The 25,533-nt window shown below is 44.9% G+C and overlaps 1 protein-coding gene across 1 annotated transcript in view; it reads right to left on the reverse strand.

Annotated features, from left to right (window-relative positions):
* The window catches only part of abhd18 (abhydrolase domain containing 18), a 72,865-nt gene that overhangs the window by 13,902 nt on the left and 33,430 nt on the right, over positions 1 to 25,533 (reverse strand). The window contains exons 7-10 of the mRNA XM_056287231.1: positions 24,955 to 24,980; positions 24,332 to 24,470; positions 23,129 to 23,218; positions 2,512 to 2,613 (exon numbers count right to left, since the gene is read on the reverse strand). Coding sequence (XP_056143206.1) covers positions 2,512 to 2,613; positions 23,129 to 23,218; positions 24,332 to 24,470; positions 24,955 to 24,980 — 357 coding nt within the window. The remainder of the gene's footprint in view (positions 1 to 2,511; positions 2,614 to 23,128; positions 23,219 to 24,331; positions 24,471 to 24,954; positions 24,981 to 25,533) is intronic.

Here is a 25,533-nt window from a genome sequence, read left to right on the forward strand (position 1 = left end):
TTTATTGATCCCCGTGGGGGAAATTCTTCCTCTGCATTTAACCCATCCTAGCTGTGTAGCTAGGAGCGGTGGGCAGCCGCCGAGCAGCGCCCGGGGACCAACTGCAGTTTGTCTTGCCATGCCTTGGTCAGGGACACAGACAGGAGTATTAACCCTAACATGCATGTCTTTTTGATGGTGGGGGACACCGGAGCACCCGGAGAAAACCCACGCAGACACGGGGAGAACATGCAAACTCCACACGGAGGACGACCTGGGATGACCCCCCAAGGTTGGACAACCCCGGAGTTCGAACCTAGAACCTTCTTGCTGTGAGGCAACAGCGCTAACCACTGAGCCACCGTGCCGCCCAATCATCATGCTCGACTTGCAATGTTAGACTGAGCAACAGTTCTGTAACAGGGTTAGAGCTGAGGGTTACTGTTGAAGAACTGAATTTGAGAAGGAAGTCCATCTTTTTTTATGGGGGGGGGGGAGCAGAGGGTGCCGGTCAGATTGGATCCAACTAAGGTTGCTCGCGCTCAGCCATCCTCACCAAAACTGAAGAAGCAGGCTAGCTAAGAACGTAAACACGACGCACGCGTTTTACGTCTGTTATGTTTCACCATCCAGTTGGTTTGGCGGCAGCCGTAAGGAGGTCCAGCCCAGTCAAGACCTGAGCTTTACATTTGTGATTACTGAGTTTTCTGCATCGAGACATCATCTGTTATGAGAGAATCTCCATGCAGCTAAGAACCGATTCCCCCCCCACTCCTAAAACGCCACGTCAGTGACTGTGAGGTGGGGCCGTAACTTAGATATTTCTTTTTTCTTCAGGCAACTATGAGAAATAATTTCGACATCAGTCTTTCAGTTAAACCAACATTAAACTACATTCTTGCAACCATGGAGAAACATGCTGAGAAGAAAATTATTAATGTATTTCAGCTTCATCTCAATCATTAGTTCGTTTCTCAGTGTAATTCAGCAATTCTCAACGCCAAGTTACATTTTATTGTTCACTAAAACAGTTTAAGATCAAGTTTAAAGCAATTTTCCATTTGGGACGTCTGCTCAGGTACATCAACCACCAACAAAGTGATTCTTTGTTTAACAATCATTTTGGGTACTGTGATGCAGTAAATTGGAGTCAAAACTGCAATTTTGAAAAAGATTCAGCGCCTTAGTGCACCGGAAACAAACTACAATGAACATTATTCACCCCACTTACAGGAGTAGAGAAGGATTATACCAAACAGTTGTTCCCTCACACACTGAAGCCAGAGGTGGGGTTTTACATCACACAGGTAACCTGTTTGTAATTAACTGGGTCATATTCAGTTAGAAACGCAACAAACAGAATAGTCCAGCAGGAGAAACAGGTTCCCATGTACCCACGTGGCATTTTTTTGTAACCCGTTTTTTTTAAGGATCCTAATGGTGTCTAGTGAAGAATTTGTCATGTTGCCAAGGTCAACTAATGGCCCACGGGGTTCGTTTGGTGGCCATCTTGAATTGGTGTCCACGCAAGTGGCAAAAAAGTTAGTTTTCACAGCTGCTGACCCAGACAACATACAAAGACAAGTGAACCCATTTTTTCTTATAATTCTGACACCAGGAATCAAATGGAAAGGTCATTGACATGGTGCAACCGCTCTTTATTCATGAAAAACAGGCAAATAAGAAATTTTAGGCTCATAACATAACTTTTGCTATTGTTTCGCAGTAGTTTCCTGCAATAGCCAAATTAAACTACTTTATTCACTTACATCAACTGCAATGTTATTTAAAAAGTGGGTTCATTTGTCTGTGTATGTTGTCTGGTTCAGGAGTTGTAAAAATCGACATTTTTTGCCACTCACGTGGACATTAATTCAAGATGGCCGCCAAACGAACCCCGTGGGCGATTAGTTGACCTTGGCAACATGACAAATTCTTAACTAGACACCATTAGGATCCTAAAAAAACAGGTTACAAAAAAATGCCACGCAGGTACATGGGAACCTGTTTCTCCTGCTCGACTAGAATGGATAATAACAATCAGCTTATCTTGGATACCTTACAGTTGAAATAAGCCAAATACACTGCCAACCCGTCAGTATCAACTGACATTGTCATTCAGAGGAGCGCAATAATGTAGATGTGAAAGATGAAATGAAATGAATGAAAAATAAATCTACTTTATTTCGTCCTTTTACAGTTAAAATGAATGTGTTGTCTGCATGTAGCCATCCTGTTGTATAGCAGCAGTGGGCAGCTGCAGCGCCCAGGGACCAACTCCAGTTCTTCTTTCCACTGCCTTGCTCAGGGGCACAGGCAGGAGTATTAACCCTAACATGCATGTCTTTTTGATTGTGGGAGGAAACCGGAGCACCCAGAGGAAACCTACGCAGACTCAAGGAGAACATGCAAAGTCCACACAGAAAGGACCTGGGATGGCCTGGGGTTCAAACCCAGGACCTTCTTGCTGTGAGGCAACAGTGCTAACCACTGAGCCACCGTGCTGCCTTTTTTTTTCCAGAGGAAACTTACCCCACAGTACTCCAATAGCTGTATGATCTCCTCCTCATAGACTGAGTTGACCGCATACTGCTTTTCCAGTTCTCTCCAGTTTACTGCTTTACTCAGTACACCCTAAACAACACACAGATACAATGTTGACAGAACACATCACGTTTCTCCTGTTGCTTACTATTTGCTACTTTATTACAGTTATTAAGGTGTATGGAGTTAGATTGTGCCTTTCCACAGTGACTGTTACTGGTCATAAAAGAACAAATAAAAACACACAATACAATAATACAGGGACAGGAAAGGACAAACACTTTCAGACACTGCTTAAAAACAAATAACGCTGGGGCATCTGGGTAGTGTAGCGGTCTATTCCGTTCCCTACCAACACGGGTATCGCCAGTTCGAATCCCCGTGTTACCTCCGGCTTGGTTGGGCATCCCTACAGACACAACTGGCTGTGTCTGCTGGTGGGAAGCCGGATGTGGGTATGTGTCCTGGTCGCTGCACTAGCGCCTCCTCTGGTTGGTCGGGGCGCCTGTTCTGGGGGGAGGGGGAACTGGGGTGAATAACATGATCCTCCCACGTGCTACATCCGCCTGGTGAAACTCCTCGCTATCAGGTGAAAAGAAGCAGCTGGTGACTCCCCATGTATCGGAGGAGGCATGTGGTAGTCTGCAGCCCTCCCCGGATCGGCAGAGGGTGTGGAGCAGAGACCGGGATGGCTTGGAAGAGTGGGGTAATTGACCAGATACAATTAGGGAGAAAACACGGGGGGAAATAGATAAATAAATAAAACTGACTAACTAAATGTCCATGGGAAGACTATTCAACAGCCTATGAGTGACAGCGGCGAAAGCGCAGTTGACCCTAGTCTAAAATGTTGACCAAGGAATTGCCAGTAAATCTTGGCCAGAAAACCTGGGAGTTCTTCCTGTAAAATGAAAAGATAGGAGTTTACTTACATTGGCTGGGGCATGATCAGGAAGGACCTTGTTAATCAAGAGTAAAAGATGAATTTAGTCCTATATTTTAATGCTAGCCAGTCAAGTTAAGCCAGAATAGGAATAATTCCTCCAAAGCCAATTTATTTGTGGCATGTGAAAAGAGAGTTGCAATAATCCAGCCAGGAGAAACAAAAGCACATATAATCAATTCAGTTAATTGGTGCAAAGGAATAGATCACGATTGAGGAATGTTTCTGGGATGGGAGAAACGGAATACACCAGCATTTTGGCATGCTGATCAAGATTCAAGTTCTGGTCCAAAACGCCCCAAAATAACTTCTCAAGGGGTCAAGGTAGCCTAATGGCAGCTAAAATGTCCATCAACACAGCTAACCTCTCCAGCTGACTGGGGTTGAAAAAGAGGGTAAGCTGAGTATCATCTGCAGCAGCACAAAGTTATTGCTGTGCGTCTGACAGAAACCAGATTAAATTTTGCCAAGGACAGAAATAACTAACCCAGCCACTAGGGATGCATAAGACAGTACATTCTTAGTGCCGGTAAATGGGGAGGGTTGCATCAGGAAAGGCATCTGGCATAAAACCTTTAACAACTCAAATATTTGGATCATAAATAAGATTTCCATACTGGATCGGTAGAGGCCCGGATTACCAACAACTGGTACTGATTACCAGCAGGGTGCCGGTAGAAACTATGCTACTGTTGGGCAAAGGAGAAGGAAAGGGGGAAGGCATGTCCCAATGCAGTGGGAGGGGAGGAAGGGTAGGAGTGTGGAGGTGAGAGTCAGAACTTCAAATGTTGGCACTATGACTGGTAAAGGGAGAGAGCTGGCAGATATGATGGAGAGAAGGATGGTAGATATACTGTGTGTGCAAGAGACCAGGTGGAAGAGGAGTACGTCCAGCAGCATCGGATGTGGGTTCAAACTCTTCTACGATGGTGTGGATGGGAGAAGAAAAATTAATCCTTGAAGGAAGAGAATGCATTGGATGTGAAGAGAGTGTCAAACAGAGTGATGAGTATGAAGCTGGAAATCGAAGGTGTACTGATGAATGTTATCAGCGCATATGCCCCGCAAGTTGGGTGCGAGATGGAAGAGAAAGAAGAATTCTGGAGTGAGTTGGATGAAGTGGTGGAGAGTGTACCCAAGGGGGAGAGAGTGCTGATTGGAGCAGACTTCAATAGGCATGTTGGTGAAAGGAACAGAGGTGATGAGGAGGCGTGGGCAGGTATGGTGTCAAGGAGAGGAATGTGGAAGGACAGATGGTGGTGGATTTTGTGAAAAGGACAGAAATGGCTGTGGTGAATACATATTTAAAGAAGAGGGCGGAACCCAGGGTGACGTATAAGTGTGGAGGAAGGCGCACAGGTGGACTATATCTTATGCAGCAGACGGTCAAATCAGAAAGAGATTGGAGACTGCAAGGTGGTGACAGGGGAGAACATAGCGAGGCAGCAGGATGTCTTGGGAGACCAAGAAGAGGAAGAGAGTGAAGGCAGAGCCAAGGATCAAATGGTGGAAGTTGAAGAAGGAAGACTGTTGTGTGGAGTTCAGGGAGGAGTTAAAACAGGCACTGGGTGGTAGTAAAGAGTTGCCAGAAGGCTGGGCAACTACTGCAGAAATAATGAAGGAGACAGCTAGGAAGGTACTTGGTGTGTCATCTGGACAGAGGAAGGAAGACAAGGAGAACTGTTGGTGGAATGAGGAAGTACAGGAAAGTATATGGAGGGAGAGGTTGGCAAAGAAGAAATGGAATAGTCAGAGATGGAAGAAAGTAGACAGGAGTACAAGGAGATTAAGCGTAAGGTGAAGAGAGAGGTGGCGAATGCAAAGGAAAAGACATATGGCAAGTTATATGAGAGGTTGGACACTAAGGAAAGAGAATACGACTTGTACTGATTGGCTAGACAGCGGGACCGAGCTGGTGGTGATGAAGGGAGAGATGGAAATGTGCTTAAAAACAAGGAGAGTGTTTTGAGAAGGTGGAAGGAGTATTTTGAGGGGCTAATGAATGAAGAAAATGAGAGAGAAAGGTTGAATGATGTGGGGATAGTGAATCAGGAAGTGTGGTGGATTAGCAAGGAGGAAGTGAGGGCAGCTATGAAGAGGATGAAGAGTGGAAAAGCAGTTGGTCCTGATGACCTACCTTGTGGAGACATGAAGATGTTTAGGAGAGATAGCAGTGGAGGTTTTAATTAGATTGTTTAACACAATCATGGAAAGCGAGAGGATGCCCGAGGAGTGGAGAAGAAGCATACTGGTACTGATTTTCAAGAATAAGGGCTGACTTTCAAGAACATCTGTGAGTGGCAAAAGTATGTGAACCTCTAGGATTAGCAGTTAATTTGAAGGTGAAATTCGGGTCAGGTGTTTTCAAACAATGGGATGACAATCAGGTGTGAGTGGGCGCCCTGTTTTATCTAAAGAACAGGGATCTATCAAAGTCTGATCTTCACAACACACGTTTGTGGAAGTGTATCATGGCAAGAACAAAGACGATGTCTGAGGACTTCAGAAAAAGTGATGTTGACGCTCATCAGGCTGGAAAAGGTTACAAAACCATCTCTAAAGAGTTAGGACTCCACCAATCCATAGTCAGACAGATTGTGTACAAATGGAGGACATTCAAGACCATTGTTACCCTCCCCAGGAGTGGTCGACCATCAAAGATCACTCCAAGTGCAAGGCATGTAATGGCTGGCCAGGTCATAAAGGAACCCAGGGTAACTTCTAAGCAACTAAAGGTCTCTCTCACATTGTTCATGAGTACACCATCAGGAGAACACTGAACAACAATGGTTTGCATGGCAGGGTTGCAAGGAGAAAGCCACTGCTCTCCAAAAAGAACATTGCTGCCCATCTGCAGTTTGCTAAAGATCAAGTGGACAAGCCAGAAGGCTATTGGAAACATGTTTTGTGGACAGATGAGACCAAAATAGAACTTTTTGGTGTAAATGAGAAGCGTTGTGTTTGGAGAAAGGAAAACACTGCATTCCAGCATAAGAACCTTATCCCATCTGTGAAACATGGTGGTGGTAGTATCATGGTTTGGGCCTGTTTTGCTGCATCTGGGCCAGGATGGCTTGCCATCGTTGATGGAACAATGAATTCTGAATTATACCAGCGAATTCTTAAGGAAAATGTCAGGACATCTGTCCGTGAACTGAATGTCAAGACAACGTGGGTCATGCAGCAAGACAATGACCCTAAGTGCACAAGTCATTCTACCAAAGAATGGTTAAAGAAGAATAAAGTTAATGTTTTGGAATGGCCAAGTCAAAGTCTTGACCTTAATCCAATCAAAATGTTGTGGAAGGACCTGAAGCGAGCAGTTCATGTGAGGAAACCCATCAACATCCCAGAGTTGAAGCTGTTCTGTACAGAGGAATGGGCTGAAGTTCCTCCAAGCTGATGTGCAGGACTGATCAACATTTACCAGGAACGTTTAATTGCAGTTTTTGCTGCATGGGGCGGGGGGGGGGGGGGGTCACACCAGATACTGAAAGCAAAGGTTCACATACTTTTGTCACGCACAGATTTGTAATATTGGATCATTTTCCTCAATAAATAAATGACCAAGTATAATATTTTTGTCTCATTTGTTTAATTGACCTTTCGCAAAGTACCGCCCCAGAACGGTGCTTGTCCAATCCTACGTGAGGGAGGTCCGTCAAGCTTTCAAACACAGCAAAATGCTGAAACGGTGTGCCTATGGGATCTGCAAATCGGATACTAGATATCTGAAAAGTTTGGAGGGGTGTAATTTTCTTTCCCTTCCCGAAACCCAGAACGCAAGAAGCGCAATGTGGGCAATAGATTTGGCAGTATAGCAGACCCCATGGCCAGCTTGATCCATCCAAAATCAACAAAAATACCTGTCTGCTCCAAGCTAAGCTTGCTAGTAGCTATTATTGATAGCTAATACAGCTAACGTATTATTACTGTTACTTTTACCCACACAATGATTGTTACCATTATTAACATATCAACGTATTACTAACATTATTAATGTACCTGATGAATGTAACCAGCTTAGTCTGTGGCCAGATACCTAATTTAATGACAGCTTATGATAGCTAGCCCACTAACATAACTTTGTTATGCTAGTCACAGGTTAGCCAGGTTCCACCTTTCATTTCAGAGCATCAAGACCCGCAGGGAGGGTTGGCTGGGATGATCTCTGGCCAGTCTGACCTCCTCATATCTGGCCTATTTTAAACGTTTCTCCCCCTCTGGGAGCTCCAGGTGGGGACCGGTCGTTCGGAAAAGTCATCCCGCCCGCGGGGGCATCTCGTTTGCCTTATTTTGTTGAAAATACCGGTTCTGGTCTGAAGGCAAAAAAAAAAATTTTTTAAATCATGGGGCAGTTCCCACAGCCCCGGGACATGTCCCTGGCCGCCCTGCGACCCCCAGGAGCCCATACAGACCCCCCGAAAAAGCCTGGATAAAAGAACGCTATGGGGAACCTTGGCCAAAATCAACACTATAATACGGTGCTGTTGACAATGGATTATCAAAAATATACCAATAACAGCTGACATATGTAACTTACCCTGCAGGGCAAGAGCACAGTTGGTCCACAATGTGTTTCAGAATTAGTTGGTGGGGTTTCTAATTCTTTGATTGCGACCGGTAAGCTTTACGCTCAATTACAGTCACACCCGGCAGCCCGGAGTCCACGCAAGTCAGTTTTACTTTTAATATTCTGAATGTGTCCCGCCACCGCATACTGTAACCCTTCTGCCTTTCACGGGGTGATATTAAGGATGAATTACTCCAAAATACATCACTTATTTTATCTCGGAATGCGCTGATTTCCTCCTTCATGTTCTGGTGTTTTCCGGCTACTTCCTGGATGGTTCTGAAACGCTTGAAGGGCATAGCAACAGTAACTAAGGGGGGCGGGACTTTGCGAAAGGTCAATTGGGTTCTCTTTATCTACTTTTCGGACTTGTGTGAAAATCTGATGATGTTTAGGTCATATTTATGCAGAGATATAGAAAATTCTAAAGGGTTCATAAACTTTCAAGCACCACTGTATGCCTGAATGAGAGGGAGGACAGCGGAATGGTGAGGATGCAAGGAGTAGGGGTGACGAAGGAGGATGAGTTTATTTACTTGGGATCTATTGTTCAAAGTAACTAGGAGTGCAGAAGAGAGGTGAAGAAGAGAGTGCAGGCAGGGTGGAGTGGGTGGAGAAGAATGTCAGGAGTGATTTGTGACAGAAGGGTACCAGCAACAGTGAAAGGGAAGGTTTACAAGATGGTAGTGAGAACAGCTGTTGTATCGTTTGGAGATGGTGGCACAGATGAAAAGACAGGAGGCCCCGGTGGAGGTGGTAGAGTTGACGATTCTAAAATTTTCGTTGGGAGTGACAAAAATGGACAGGATTAGGAATTAGTATATTAGAGGGACAGCTCAGGTTAGAAAATTTGGAGTTAAAGCAAGAGAGGCAGACCCTCCCCCCCCTTTTTTTTTCCTCCTCAATTGTATCCGGCCAATTATCCCACTCTTCTATTTTAAGAAGAGCTTTAAAAGCAGTGATAGATAGATTTAGCAAACCTATTCTCAACAAGTAAGTTGTTCCAAAGTTTGGGGACCCGGACTGCAGGAAGTGTGGTGGATGACAGCCCTTAGTCAGCAACTGGACTTGGGGAAGGACCAATAGGCCACCATCAGCTGATCTAAGAGGGTGCCCAGGCTCATATAAAATTAGTAGATCCTTGATATAATTAAGGGGCCTGGTCATGTAAAGCCTTGAAATTCAACAATAATATTTTAAAAATCAATGTGAAAATGAAAAGGAAGCCAATGCAAGGAGGCCAGAATTTGAGTTATATGGTCTCGTTTTCTTGAAACAGTAATAATCCTAGCAGCAGCATTTTGAACCAATTGAAGGCAATCGAGGGAAGCCCAAGTAATACCTGTGTAGAGAGCATTACAGAAATCTGTGGAATAAGTCTTGGCTGAGAAGATGGAATCATGCAACATCTGGTTGGTGACACTTCCCAGTCAGCTCGCTCTTATTGGCTATTACAAGTTTCTGCTCAATATTCCTTTCACACTACAGGATTTCAATTTGAAATCGGGGAGACGCCGATCCAGTCGGTAACATTAAGATTTTGTCTGTAAACCCCTCACACCACAGGATAATTTTGGTGGTACATCAGTTCAGACCCGGTTCGAATCAGGAACGCCCCCGCGATTGTTGGAAGGGCAACAGTCTGATTACTGTGTAGAGCTCTGAAACCAGACTGAAAGTTGTTGAAAACGCTGTTAGCGCTCATATAAGCAATCAGCTGTGAGGCAATAATTTTCTCCAACACCTTAGATAAGAGAGACATGTTAGAAATAGGTCGGTAATCGCTGAAGCTGAGTGGCTCAAGATTAGGATGCTTTATTATGGATTTTACAGTTGCATGGTTATAATGAGAAGGAATGATACCAGTGGCCAAGGAGCAATTAATAACTTACAAAGACTGACAGTGGGCAATACATCTTTAAATAGTTTGGAGGGAATAATATCAAGATGGAAGAGGATTTAATATGAGAAACAATGGTTTCTAGGAGAGGAGGAGAGGGAAATTGGCTGAAATTGAGTTGGCACTGCACAGTGTGAGGGGGCAGGTAGAACATGTGTGTCTAATACAGAGTCCTAATATTCTCCACATTTAACAAAATAATTCAGAAATTTCTCTGCTAATTCAGGGCTAGGTTCAGTATTAGGGCTGATGGAACTGCTCACAACAGAACATGGCCGGCGTTGGAGGCGGGCCAGACCAGGCTGTGTCCACTCATCTGGACTCCTTGCCGACTGACTGGCAGTGGCCCCGCCCTCACATATAAACCTATTTTGATTGATGTAATTTTTGGCCTGTCACAGCGTCACATCATTTGACTCAAGTTTTGAATTAAGTTGGCGGGTGGAATTAGCTTATAGAAACTTGATCTATGTCAATGACATTCCGATCCACTCACGGACCTTTGATGCTCACCTGATCGAGATCAGACATGTGCTCAACCAACTTGCCAATGTTTGAGCGAAACTATCATTCACAAAAGGTAGTGGTGTTGCATCTACGTTGGGCTACTTGTTGTAGTGGTGTCGCACCTATGTTCGGCTACTTGTTGACACTACTGGCATTGAACCCCAGACAGGGTGAGTTCAGGCCATTCAAGATATCAATGGCTCAACTACCATCTCGAGCATCTGCAATTACTCCAGACAGTTCATTGAGGACTATGCAGAGATTGCCAGACCACTTACTGTGCTCCTCTGAAAGGACAACGCATTCCAGTGGGGAAGCTCACAAGAACAAGCTTTCTAAGAGCTGAAGCAGAAACTCTGCTCAGCCCTCGCTTATCCTGACAAGGATAGAGTTCTATCTAGAAGCTAGCTCCTCAACCCATTGCCCAAGCGATGCCATATTGCAGAAGTATGACAAAGACAGATGAGTTGTCCCCTACGCTAGTTGCTCCCTGAGTAGCATAGAACTTAAATTTTCTGACTGCGAGAAAGCCCTGTTAGCTATAGTCTGGGCCATGGAACATTTCCGCAGCTACATTGGTGGACAGAAAGTTGTCATAGAGACGTGTCATCGGGCTGTGTCTTTCTTGAACAGGCTCGCAGAGCGCAGAGGGGAGAACAGTCCATGGTTGGGGTGGGTGGGATCTCTGCTGATGCTGAGACCTCTTCGAAGGCAGTGTTTGTGATAAATGTCTTTTATGGCTGGGAGCTGGGTACCGGGGATATGCTGGGCCACCTTGATGACCCGCTGCAGAGCTTTCTGGTCTACTGAGGTGCAGTTGCTGTACCAAACTGAGATGCAGCTGGTCAGGATGCTCTCTATGGTGCAGTGGTAGAAGTTGGTGAGAATTTTGGGGGATAGACGGGCGCTCCTCAGCCTCCTCAGGAAATGCAGGAAAGTTCCTCGCTGATGTGGACTCCAAGGAATTTAAAGCTGGAAACACGCTCCACTTCCACCCCATCGATGTGTATGGGAGAATGGCTGCAGCTTCTAGACCTCCTGAAGTCCACAATCAGCTCCTTCGTCTTCTGCACATTGAGGACAAGATTGTTGGTAATACACCATGATGTGAGGTGCTGAATCTCATCCCTGTAGGCCGTCTCGTCATTGTTGGTGATACGGCCAATGACTGTGGTGTCATCTGCAAACTTAGCTATAACATTTGAAGGGTGAGTTGGCAGGCAGTCGTGGGTAAAGAGGGAGAAAAGGAGGGGGCTCAGAACACAGCATTGAGGGGCACCTGTGCTGAGGGTCAGGGTAGAGGTGGTGTGGTCACCTAGCCTAACAGACTGAGGTCTGTTGGTCAGGAAGTCCATGGTCCAGTTACAGAGGGAGGGGTTGAGGCCAAGGGAGAAGAGTTTGCTGGTTAGTTTGGCGGGGATGATAGTGTTGAAGGCAGAGCTGTAATCTATAAACAGCATCCGGATGTATGTGTTGTTAAGTTCAAGGTGGGTCAGAGCAAAGTGCAGGGCAGTGGCAATGGCATCCTCAGTAGATCTTTTGGGATGGTAGGCGAACTGATGTGTGATGTGGGGGCTGGGGGGGGATAATATTTTTGATGTGAGCCAGAACCAGTCTCTCAAAGCACTTCATGGCAATGGGGGTGAGTGCTATGGGTTGGTAGTCATGTGGATTGTGGTTTCTTGGAGACAGAAATGATAGAGGTGGTCTTAAAGCATGCTGGGACTATGGATTGGGACAGTGAGAGGTTAAATATAGTTGTGAAGACCTCAGCCAGCTGGTCAGCATATTCCCAGAGGACCTGACCTGGTATGCGGTCGGTCCGGCAGCCTTCCGCGTGTTTACTCTGCGCAGTGATTCTCTGACCTCTGCGATCGATAGAGTGAGCACCTGGTTTTCTGGGTGGCTGGGGATTTTTGTGGCTGGGTCAGTATTGTCCTTGTCGAAGCAGGCATTGAAACGATTAAGCTCAACTGGCAGGGAGGCATCATGGACAGTGGGACTGCTATTGGAGCTTTTGTAGTCTGTGATTGACTGAATGCCTTGCCACATTCGCTGGGGATCGGAGTTATTGTGAAAGTGGCCCTCTATTCGTAGGGAATATTTATATTTGGCTGTTCTGATGCCCTTTTTGAGGTTGGATCTGGCTGTGCTGTACGCCTCTCATCATGAGAGCAGAGTACAAGCAGGAGTGGGCATTGTTTGGGAGAGTGGTGCAGCTGACGCACCTGAACAATACCGACTTGGGGAGGACAAGTCAGTATGCAGAGATAGCAGCAGTGCTCATTGTGTTGCAACAGGCCAGTAAAACAGACATTGTGCAACTAGTTATATGTTCTGACTGACTCCAACTATGCTTGCCATAGTTTAATTTCCCACTTCCCCATGTGAAAACAGAATGGCATGAAAAATGCCATTCTGTTTTCACTGGTCTTTTGCTGGTCTGTTACGATCTTTCATGAAAAGATCGTAACAGACCAGCATGATCATGTACTGGAAAAAGGCAAAGGGACACTTCCAGACACCACGTCCCGATAAAATGGGCCATGATTAGGCCAAACGCCTGGCAAAGGCAGGAACAGTGGACGGCCCTCTTTGGGAGTTTCAAGACGAGTGGCTCCCAGACAGACAGAGTTGTGCAGTAAATGTCATTACTCGCCGACAAGCCAGGGACAGTCGTGAAAATCCCAACTCTAAGTTGCAAATGATCCATCTAGGCAGATGAAGGATAGACAGCCCATATTGTCCTCTTCGTGACACCCAGGGACGGGTCCACAATCGCTTTTTCTTTGTTTTATTTTATTTTCGGGCACACGCTCGCTAGCATCACATCACACATAGCACTTCTTCCATGACTGACACTTGTTGACGTGCCTCCCCGACGACCTATGAGCTTGCGTACAGTCGTGATGACAGCAGATGACATGATGATGGTAACATACGATGATGGGTCGGGATCATACTTGTAGTGTGGCCAGTCTGGCGGCCAAGACAGGACATGAATTTATAGCAGTAGTCTGACATGATGCCATTGTGAAAGACAAAACATATCATGTAGTCTGATCCGGGCATTAAGCCACCTTCAGAACCTACAGCATTGCCTGAAGATTCAGAAAGTACTGCTTGTGTACAATCCCCGTGGCCAGGGAGCACACTGTTGGGTTGTCCCGACTGACCATAGGAGGGTCATAATGTTACATGCTCACAACACACCATGCGGGGACCATAGGAGCACAAAGGCCACACAGGAAGTGTACTGGCCTTTCATGATCAGGGACATTACTGAGTATGTCAGGGGATATTTACTCTGCTGCTTGTTCTGTCCGTCTCAGCCATTGACCTAAGCCACACTGCAGGTTAGAGGGATCACCATCCATTGGTCTAACCTCCAAGTGGACTCGGTCTGTACCGTACCTAAGTCCTTGTGAGGTAAGAGATACCTCTTCACCATCACTTGCACTTTCACCAAGTGGATTGAGTATCTACCAGCACCTAATGACATGTTCCTGCTGGTGAACAATTAAGCCATTGGGGCCTTTCCTTGTCCACTGACTCAGACAGAAGCACCCACTTCACAGCTAGTGTGATGAGTACTTTGTGGGAGATGCTGCAGGTCAACGCGAAGTTCCACAATGCATACCACCCTCAATCCTCTGGTCAAGTTGAACGTGCCAATCAGACCATTGCAAGCATGCTTAGGAAGTACGTCAGTAGCAATGGTAAAGATTGGGACGTAAAACTTCCCCTAGTGCTGATGGCCATCAGGTCCACTCCACATCACACTACAGGAGTCACACCCTTTGAGATGATGACAGAACGAGAAATGACGCTCTCACTTCATCTTCTGTACAGGCCAGAAGATGTGAGTGTAGCCACATCTTACACAGCACACCAATATGTGACAGACTTACTACACCAACTTCAGTCCACTTTCACCTGGGCCCAGAGGAATCTGGAAGCCAGTGTCAAGGAACAGAAGGCGTACTATGACAAGAAAACAGCTGATTGTGAGTACCAGATAGGTGAAAAGTTCCTGTACTTAAATTTCACCAAGCCCGTGGGAATCTTGAAAAGTTTGTGCTAAACTCATCCAGCCCCCTATGAAATCATAGGTAAACTCTTAATAGTTGCATTCTACATCAGACTGGCAAAACCAAACCATATATAAGTGGGTTTACATAAATCAAATCAAACCCTTTGAGCAGGCCCCAATCCAAAGGGGGTGGATAAACATTAGTGTTCTTACGCCACCCACTAACCTGGCATGTGTGACTAATACTATAGGTATGCACTAGTATTTAAACATTCACTCCCTACCACCTATCACAAGGTAACAAACCCATTATCCAACAGGAGCAATGCAGGGTATAGGCAAACCCCTGCAGGGAACCATCCTCACAGTCAACATGCATTCTGCTTTAATAAATAACACCCTAGACACCAGCACTGTCTAGACACCAGGCGTTATTTATTAAATAACACCTTAGACAAACTGTCAGGGATTGTGCAGTCAATTTGAGTGGTGGGGAAACCCCACCTTACCTAGTCCCACTTAGCATCGTTGAGAGTATATTTAAACACGCCTACCTTTCCTACTCTCTCACTACCTCTTCATACCAGCTTCATACTCATCACGTTGTCTGATACTCTCTTCACATCCGATGCATTCTTGACATACTCTTCCATCAGGATTACTTTTTCTCCACACCGTGGTAGAAGAGTTTGAACCCACTTTTGATGCTACCGGCCTTACTCCCCTTCCACGTGGTCAGATATACTGTAGATATACTGCCCACTCAGTATATCTACCATCCTTCTCTCCATCACATCCGCCAGCTCTCTCCCTTTACCAGTCATAGTGCCAACATTCGAAGTTCTGACTCACACCTCCACACTCCTACCCTCACTCCTCTCACTGCCTCTGGACATGCCTTCTCCCCCTCCTTTGCCCAACAGTAATATAGTTTCCACCGGCACCCTGCTGGTCAACAGCACCAGTGGCAGTTGTTGGTATGGACCGATCTGGTATGGAAATCTGATTTATGATCCCTATATTTGATTTGGCAAAGGTTTTACACCAGATGTCCTTCCTGATGCAACCCTCCCCATTTCTCCAGGCTTGGGACCGGCACTAAAAAAACACTGGCTTGTGCATCCTCAGTGGCTGGGTTGTATATATCTCACAAGTACATCTGGTATAACTGCAAAACCTGTAAATAGGCTTCATACTGAATTTACTTATCATTGAGAGACAGAAAATCTACTGACTGAAATCTTTCCTGAATGTAGGTTTCAGGAAAGATAACATTCACATACATATCAAAACTCCACCCATGTTAGCATACCACGATGTCAACCCCTCATTTTACTTTTTCCCTAACGTGAACGTAGGCACCCACACCAAAGATATCCTCAGGGTCTGCCCAAGCAACCCATTCATTAGGGATACAATCGATCGCCTGTGTGGTCTGAGAACCAATGCCCTGGGTCATCAAGGAAGGCAGTGCACACATGCTGTACAAACACTGCACATACATACAAACACATACAACCGCTACACACCAAGCTCGACTGCAGAGTCAATGCCCCTAACAGCTTCACTCACTGCGGTGTCCACTCCTACCTCGCACTGCAGGCTGCCACCAACTTCCCCCAAGGAGTAGTACATGGGCCAGACGATATTTCGGTACACTCAAGGTGGCAAAACTTACTTATAATTTTTGAAAGGATCCATGTCTGTAGATGATATTTTGGTATGATAACCATTCCTGAGTGGCAGCTGTATCACAGTTATCAGCTCATGAAGTTAACCACCCGCTAAACTAAATTGCATTTTAGACGCTGCTGCATATCCTGGTTTAGCCTCATGGTCAGGACATTTTTCAGTGTTCTATAATATTGTCTTTGGTATCATTTTAAAGGTAACCTTCTTAGCTTTCATTCAAGCCCTGTTGTGGATATTTCTCACAAATATAGAGGTCACTTGAGCTCTTCAACCCGTCAATAACACACATCTTTCTGCAATGTTCGCCTAAACTATATACTTTCTTTTAGCCCTGTGGCATCTAGGAATATCAGGGACACAAAACACAAACACTGGAATACTCACAGGACTGTAAAGATTCAGGAAATGTATAATATACCCATACTATTTCATTGTGTGAGGTGATTGTGAGCCTTAAATGAGAACTAGACCAAAGCCAGTTAGGTCACAAACTGTTCTCTATACATTTGTTTAAATACACAATCAAAATACATGATAAAAAGGAATACCATAGTGAGGTAATGAACTATTTTAATATTTTAAACAACATTGACATTTACATATACTTAGTCAATGATACATGTAATCCCATATCATTAGTGGGTATATGTAATGGTAATGGGTAGGGTAATGGGTATATGTGAATATGGTTACATTATTGTTATCAAGCTCTGGGTAACCAAGTCCAGAATCAACATCCTGTGCATCAATAGACTACTACCACAGTAATACCATCAGAATCATCACACTGTCATTCATCAAACTGCTCGTTTCTCTCATCATCTGACTCCCCAAGTTCAAAGTCCAGTTCTGGACCATCCTGCTGTTTTTGGTTACTGCAGGTCTGTAACCTGCACATGTCTGTGCATGGAAGTCCATTTGACAGGCACATGCAGCTTGGCATTTTGCATGAATGCACACACTTGCATGTTAGCATTTCCAAGACCACATCTGGTGCAGGTGGGGAGCGCATCCAGTAAATGGCCAGCTTGCCTTCATCGTCTGTCCATCCATACTCAGTAGGGCTTGGCACCACAGGGTTAGCCTGCAGACAGCACTTCCATATTGCTGCCTGATAGTTGGCTCGTTGAACATGCATAAAGAGACAGTCTCTACATGGTGGCAGCTGGCTGGACTCAACCTCTCCCCTTTTGGTGCAGAAGAGCTGGTAACGCAGTTTGTTCACCTCAGCAGTGCTGCTATTAGCAACATACATCCGACAGGTGAACTGCTCAATTTTCTGGAACAGCTCATCACTCACATTCCATGTCTGTCCCAGTTGACTAAAAGTCTCTTGGCAGGAAGTGTGCTTTCTCACTATCTTCAGGGCATTCAGCTTCCCTCGACCAGCGAATGCACTGACAGTGTCGCAGCCTGTGAAGGCATGTAAGCCAATTAGGCTGTCACAGATGCTGTCTCCAAGTGAACTTGCCAGTTTGGTGATGTCGACAAACCGTGTGCGGTTCTGAGTCCCACACTTCTGGTAGATGGGAAAGGTGATGTCCTTCTGGAAGCCAAGACAAAGCACCACGACATCAGTGTCCTCAGCTGTGATGATAACTGACTTTGAGCCCGCATTTGCTGCATGCAATGCATGCAGGAGCAGACGGGTGTCAGCTTCTTCATGTGTGGAGTGCAGTTCTGCTGCTTCCTCACACCCATCTTCTGTCAACTTGTAGCAGGTTTCCTCACAGGTCATGTACAACACCTTGCCATGCAGCATAGCTCTGTATCGTGGGAGTTTCCACTCTTCCACCAGAAACTTGATGAGACTGGTCTTGTTGGAGGAACTGCACAGAAACGTTCTCCACTGCTGGACGTGGTGTCCCCCTGCAAGATTCTTGTACTGGAGAGTGATGTCTCCACCCCGGTTCAGTCGTTCAGCATCTTTGATCGAAGTCTGGTGATAGACATCAAAAACAACATCAATCCTCCCACTCTGTGCTCCCTCATGGAGGACCTGGGTCAAGGCTGACTCTGCCACCTGTGCAAAGGTTTTGTTGTTGCCATTCATTTTTTGGACCAGGCTCATCCCATCAATGATGGAAGTAGATGGGATTGGGATGTCTTCTGCAGGAGATACATTCTTTTCAAGCTCTCTGGCAAGTGCAGCCTTGTTTGTTTTTCGTAAGGACCCATCAGCATTTGCCAGTGCCCATGGTAGTGGGCCCAATGGGTAGGCAAGGACATCCTTCAGATTCACCTTCCTGCTTTCAGCCACCAGGATCATGTGACTGAAAAGGTTTCTATCTGCCTTCAGAACCACATCCTGTGCTTTCTTTCCATGAGCTTGTTTTGTGCTGACATTGGAGAATGTTTTCAGACTTTGCTTGGTCATCTTGTCGTGGAATTTCACAGGTGGTGGGTCTGCATCTAGCCTTGTTTGCTGGAATGCTTGGTAGGCCTCTTCTCCTTTCTCAAGAGCTCTCAAGAGATCTATGGTCACATCAGGTGGAGCCATGTTGCCAGTGGAGAGGCTAACCAAATCAATCTCATCAGGGGACATAGCATTGAGCCAGTTATTCTCCATAAGGTCCATGAGAGACTGGACATCTGCTTCATCTCTCTTGATCCTTGGACTCTGTAGATCTGGATGAGACCATTTGCACCTGCCTTGACCTGTCAGGTCTCTCAGCTGTCTGAGGTACATGCTTCTATACTCAGCTGTGAGATAATATTTGGTCACAGCTCCTGGCTTCAAGCTGAATCCCTTTGTCCCTCCAGCTGTTTGGGTGTCTTTGTTCACCGTTTCTTCTATAGCTTGGTCAACAGGGATTCGGCCAAAGGGATTGGTGGAGCCCAGTTGGACTGAGAAGCCTCCTTCCATGAATTCTGTGTACACATCTGGGTGTGTGATGGGCAGCTCAGACATCTGGGCGTAGTAGTAGGGGAGGTAGCGTGCATAATTCATCCTGTCATAAGCAAAGCACCATGGGATCATTGCTCGAATGCTAGCCAAGTGTAGCATCCAGTCTCCCTCTCTGGATGCTCGGATGAGCCCCAACAAGATTTCAACCATGTCCAAATAGGACATCCAGAAGTTCGAGAGGCTGCCGTTTCCACCTCTAAGGAACTCACGGTAGACTTCAAATAGATCCATGATGCGTGTACAAGAGCTGTTCTCGAGGACCTCCTTCAAAGCATGTTGTGAGACTTCTTTCCCAAGGCTGTCAATGGTCTTCAGTGTCTCATTCAGGTGAACCATGTCATTCCTGTGAGTTTCTTCCAACCAGGACAGGAAACCATTCAAGGTCAGTCGCATGAGAGCCTCATACAGGAGCTTGTGTAGTCGCACTGCCCTGTTGTACTTGCGGCCATCCATAACACCAGCAATTGAGCCTTCTGCAATCATGCCAGACTCAATGCAGAGGTCTTTGAGTCCAGCATCTTGGAAACGCTTTCCTATTATTGCCAGCAGTGTGCAGATGGTGTGGAATACCCCAAGCCTAACGATGATATCATGGAACTTGTCATGGTGTTTCCATGTGATCTCGACAGCCTTCGCATACAGGGCTTGGTCAAAGACACAGACAATCTTCCTCAGGCCTAAGCACTGCATGATGCTCAGTGACTGGTTAAGCACCTCGTTGACAGTAGACATTTGTGTCGCTGGAGCATTGATGGTAGGCAGATAGCCTATATTGTCGGGGATGACCGTCATCTCTCCTCGAGTCAGGATGTTGAAGCCTGTCCAGCTGCTGACTGACTGTTCTTCTTGTTGTGACATGCGTGCTAGGACCCAAAGAAGGTTTTTCTCTCTGGCAAGCTTAGTATTGGCTGCAGTATCGGCATCTGACTTTTTGCTTTGTGGTGGCCCTACCCGTTGTCCAGCATTGTAAGTTGGTAACATTGGTGGGGGTCCATCAATGCTTCTCTTCTTTGTTTTGGGAACAGTGGGCATGGGTTGGACAGGAAGTGGGTTGACTGGCTTTGCTTGCACAGCAATCCCATTGACTCTGTGAGATGTTCCCTCACCACTGACAGTTTCTTCAAGATGGTCGATATTGTCCCAGGCTAAAGTTGTGAATATGCCAGGATGGATGTTAGCTGGAAGGGCAATGCCACTCCCTGATGATGAGAGTTTCTGGAGACACAGGGCAGTGTTGATCTCTTCCATCTGTGAATAGGACACACTGTGACCAAGTCGGTTGAGGATGTTTATCAACTCTACATTTCCTGTCAACGATTTGACACTGAATGGCAGAACAATGTGCTTGGAAGGCTTGGTATTTCCACATGTCACTGCATATACTATGTCATGGCCAAATGACTGCAGAAGGCACTGCACTCTCTGGGATGCATGATCAGGATCATTTGAGCCTGTGAGTAGAGAGTACAGGAAGATAATGAGCGACTCTGGAATGGTAGGACATTCTGCTTCTGGTTTGACTTCAGGCGGCCAGGTTTGAGGAACATCTTGACTTTTAATGTCTGCTCTCAATTTAATGGCTGCTTTGGCTATAACATCTTGTGCACTGACACTTTTCAGGGTCTGCAGCTCCCTTTTGAGAGACTGATTTTCTTTGGCAAGTTCCCTCTTGGACAAGTTATCGGGATAGAGGAGGAATTTTCCTTTCTCATCAGGGAATATCTGCAAGGCTCCAGCAAACTCACTCTCCAGGTTTCGCCTTATGTGCTTCTTGGTTGATTCCTTGACTTGGGCAATGCCTTGGGAGTTCATTGAAGCTACCAGTCTAGAAGAGAGATCAGTCATTGTCATCACTTGAGGATTGCCAAAAAGCTCCATCCTGATGAAGAGGAACAGCTCATTGTATGCCTTATTCACAGCAGCTTCATACTGGGCTGCAGCATCATCATCTTCATTGCTGGCAACCTCTCCTTTGGAAACCTCTTCTTTGGTGTAAAGTCTATAGCATGACCTGTGGTAGTGCCCTTCAGCTGCTACAAGGTCTCTACTCACAATAGCAAGGATTCTGCTGTCCCTTTTCTTTGTGGCTGCACTCCTGATCTTTGCATCAGCTCGCAGTTCTCGACACTGCACCAGTACTTCTCTCGTATTCTGTCTCTTGGAATATTTGCTGTTTTTCTGACAAAATATGCACTCTGCATCATAAGTCCTAGATGTACTTGGAGCATGTCGAGCTACTCTCTTAGATTGTTTCTCTTCAGCAGAGACACAACTTTTCTTTTCTTTTGCAAGGAGGCCATCAAGAATTTGCTTCATAGTGAAGATACTGCGACACTTTCTGTGGTAGTAGATTGCTGGAATCTGTCCCTCAGGAATGTCTTTTGCCAGTTTCAAAACTGGTGCATGATTTCGTATCTGAGCTGCCCTGAGCAGAGTTCTCCATGAGTCGACACTTTGTAGTGAAACCAGCTTATCTGTATCATCAGAACAGTGGATAATGCACTCCACCCATGGGCGCTTTGGTATTGGGTAAAAACTTGCTTGTTCACCAGTGGCCATATTCAGTCAGTTTTCACCTGCCACATACAAACAAATACATGTAACTTAGGTGTATGAACACTACTAAAACAAAGTTTACTTTGCTTCACCAGCGTCATATTACCATTATTTATCTTACATAGCCACAAATAGATACATTACCTAGTTGCTATGCAACAGCTGTATTTTGTCCACATGAGGCCGCTAAAATCAACACAAGATGAAAGTTCCTCGTAGCCACTTTAACTAATCATATTAACATATACATTAAAAGAACATGCTAACATTATGGGAAATTAGCTTACAATCTTCTCCAGAGTGAGACAAGAAGATAGATACCAGTTTCCTCTATATGTGTTTAGTAGAAAGCTATCTGGCTGCACGTTAGCCTAGCTTAGCACAATGAATGGAAGTACACAGTACTGGTTATCCTTGGTTGTTGGCCAACTAAGAACTGTCCCAGAGTTTAAGCTAGGCTAATCAGTACAAGGGGTGTTGAAATGCTATATTTGTAAAAATCTGGGCAAATACACAATCGTGAGAGGCACAGAAACAGGTTTCCTGAAAGAAAAATAAAATAGCTGCTCATTTGGAAAGGTTATCATGTATTATTTTACTTCTGTTAGTGTACCAAATAAAATGGCACCAGTGAAGTTGTGTCACCTTGGGTGATATCGATATCTGGTCTGACCCATGGACTAACTGGCTTTGGTCTAGTTAGTTTCTTAGTAATAATGCCCTTCTAATTTAAGGTTCACAATCACCTCACACAATGAAATAGTATGGGTATATTATACATTTCCTGAATCTTTACAGTCCTGTGAGTATTCCAGTTTTTGTGTTTTGTGTCCCTGATATTCCTAGATGCCACAGGGCTAAAAGAAAGTATATAGTTTAGGCGAACATTGCAGAAAGATGTGTGTTATTGACGGGTTGAAGAGCTCAAGTGACCTCTATATTTGTGAGAAATATCCACAACAGGGCTTGAATGAAAGCTAAGAAGGTCCCCTTTAAAATGATACCAAAGACAATATTATAGAACACTGAAAAATGTCCTGACCATGAGGCTAAACCAGGATATGCAGCAGCGTCTAAAATGCAATTTAGTTTAGCGGGTGGTTAACTTCATGAGCTGATAACTGTGATACAGCTGCCACTCAGGAATGGTTATCATACCAAAATATCATCTACAGACATGGATCCTTTCAAAAATTATAAGTAAGTTTTGCCACCTTGAGTGTACCGAAATAGGAAATTTTGGGCTCTGGCCCATGGACTAGAGTAGGCTTGCCAACCTTACAATAAGACCCTATTTCTCCCTTTGCACATATCTGAAGTGTGTTTAATTGTTGAAATGTTGACTTTTCATTTAACAGCTTAGCTCACACAGGTACGAAACATGTGTGTTGATCTTGAAGTGTTGAACGTTTTTGTGTCATAGCTTAGTTAGCAGAATAAGCTCCACCATGTTTAGTGACAGGGTGGACATTTGGTGTGTGACTGCAACTTACCGTGGTGAAGACACTTGATGCCGTGGACCAGGACAGACAGGGAACCAGAGGGATGGGTTTAGGCCAGTTAGTCACTGCCAGGGATGCCATCTGGATGCGAACACATTCCACACACAGACACACAAACCTCTTTATATCAGTAATATGAAGGGAAATAAATACTTCAAGAAATATTAGACCCATATTACCATGCATTACTTATGTACAATGTTTTGTTTGTATATATAAGATTTAAAAAAAGGACACAAAGTGAAGACGACCCAGCGGTGATGAAAGTTGGTGCCTAGATTGCAACATTTTGCCAGGGTTGGGTTAAACGTATGTATTAAAAATGAAAATGTAAAGCCAATAGTATTCACAGTGGTTCAGTGTGTTGCTGTAGTACTTCACATAAACAGAGAAGAGGGTCTGTGTACACTCAGCTATGATGCAGAAGCTCATTAACTAAACCTGATGTAGAAAAGTGTTCTGAGAAACACTTCTACATCAGTGTGACGACCTTCTCCTCTTTACTCTTCTTCTTTTGCTGCCGCTTCACTTCAACATGTGTGCATTTTATAGTTTTTTTTTAGAGAAGTTAATGGCTGCAGCCTGCGGGAAGGTGGAGTTGGACGTCCAGTCCCGCCCACTGGTCCAGCCCCGCCCACAACAGATTGACAACGAGTTTCACGTTTTGTTCTGCAACACAAATTTTGGCCATTAACGTCACGACTGTTAAGTTTGAAGCTATTATCTGCTTCAAACTTCTAGTAGTTACCTGTGTGGATGAAAATTCGTTAAAAAGTGGGTTGATTTGTGGGGATTATCTCGAACAAAACGTGTTAACATTATAAGCCTTTGTTCGCTACAGAACTTATTTTTGTAATTTATCCAAAATCCATAATTTTAGGATTCACGTGATCTTTTCCCTTTTCCGGTTCCGGGTTAAAAAGGAGGCTGGAAGAAGAAACTCACATTATGTCGGTGAGTGTTAAATTGCCTCGCTACAGAAATCTAAAAGCTCATTAAACCAGAGATACTGTATTAAAAAGACAGATAACGCAGTATGTATATGTGGTCTCATAATGACTACCAGTAAAATGCCAAATCAGAAGCACGGTGAGTAATCGAAGTGGGCTGGGGAACAAAGCATGGTGACAATGGATGTGGGCGGGACTGGACATCCAACTCCGCCTTCCCACATGTTCTTTCCCCCCGACTTACATATCCCCCCATGGAGATGCCGGTCATTCCCAGTGGCCAATAGCCTTCCCGTTCCAGCCAGTGTAGAAGTGCAGCGGACTCCAGGATCAAAGCTCCGCCCATTACAAACAGATCCGAGACATTCTTAAGACTGGACCGCCTAAAACACCCATAATCCACAATGACATGGCAACATGCTGTTGAATTAATGAGGAAGCACACTTGTAAACAGTCGGTGGCTCTTGGTGTACATGTAAAATAATAATAATAAATTAAACCTATATAGCTTATATAAACTTATAATGCTTCCAAACATGTTTTATGTAAAATAAATATTTAGTAAATTCTAATTTATCACTCAGGTGTAATAATGCAAGATCTGCTGCTATTCAAACATATCTAAATAAAGACATGAATTTCACAAACTTCTGCACAAACTCATGGCTGTATTACATATAATATATAATTATATGTAATTATTATATATAATATATAATCACGACTGTTTCACTGCAACATGAACTCGGCGGTCCAAACTCACAAATCTTTCACTGCGGTACTTCAGCATGTCATACGTCACGTGTTTCTGAGATTTTAAATGTTTCCTAAACTATTTTCAAAGTGTTGCACATGGGCTGACTTACCGCTGGTCTTTGGGTTTGCGGTAGCCATGTACGGCACAAGTCAAGGAAGTACAGAGGATCTATCTGGACACTGCTTACATGTGCAAATATGTCGCGTCACAAGAGATGAATGTTAACAATAAAAAAACCCTACATAAACAAAAAAACTGAACAGGCAAAAAAGAGCTCAAAGTAGACTCCCACAAAGCTGCACCAGTCCACATGGTAATTTACAACCAAATCAACCAGGGACACAACATACGAGCCAGACAGAGGTCTTAACCTCAGAACCTCTGTGAAACCCATTTTAACAACTAACTGTGCTTTTGTGTTGTTTATGTTTTTTTTGTGGTTTCTTTTTTCAGATGTTCCCCCTTTTTCTCCCAGTTGCACTGGCCAATTACCCCTCTTCCGAGCCGTCCTAGTCTCTGCTCCACCGCCTCTGCCGATCCGGGGACGGTAAGAAGGTAATGGCTGCCGCCTGCGGGAAGGCGGAGTTGGATGTCCAGCCCCGCCCACAGGTCCCGCCCCGCCCACAATAGATTGCCTGTGATGGCGATTTATGCAGAAAATAATGTTTATGTTCACCATAAGCCTAAG

This window comes from Lampris incognitus, chromosome 1 (assembly GCF_029633865.1).
Source record: "Lampris incognitus isolate fLamInc1 chromosome 1, fLamInc1.hap2, whole genome shotgun sequence".
Lineage (NCBI taxonomy): Eukaryota > Metazoa > Chordata > Actinopteri > Lampriformes > Lampridae > Lampris > Lampris incognitus.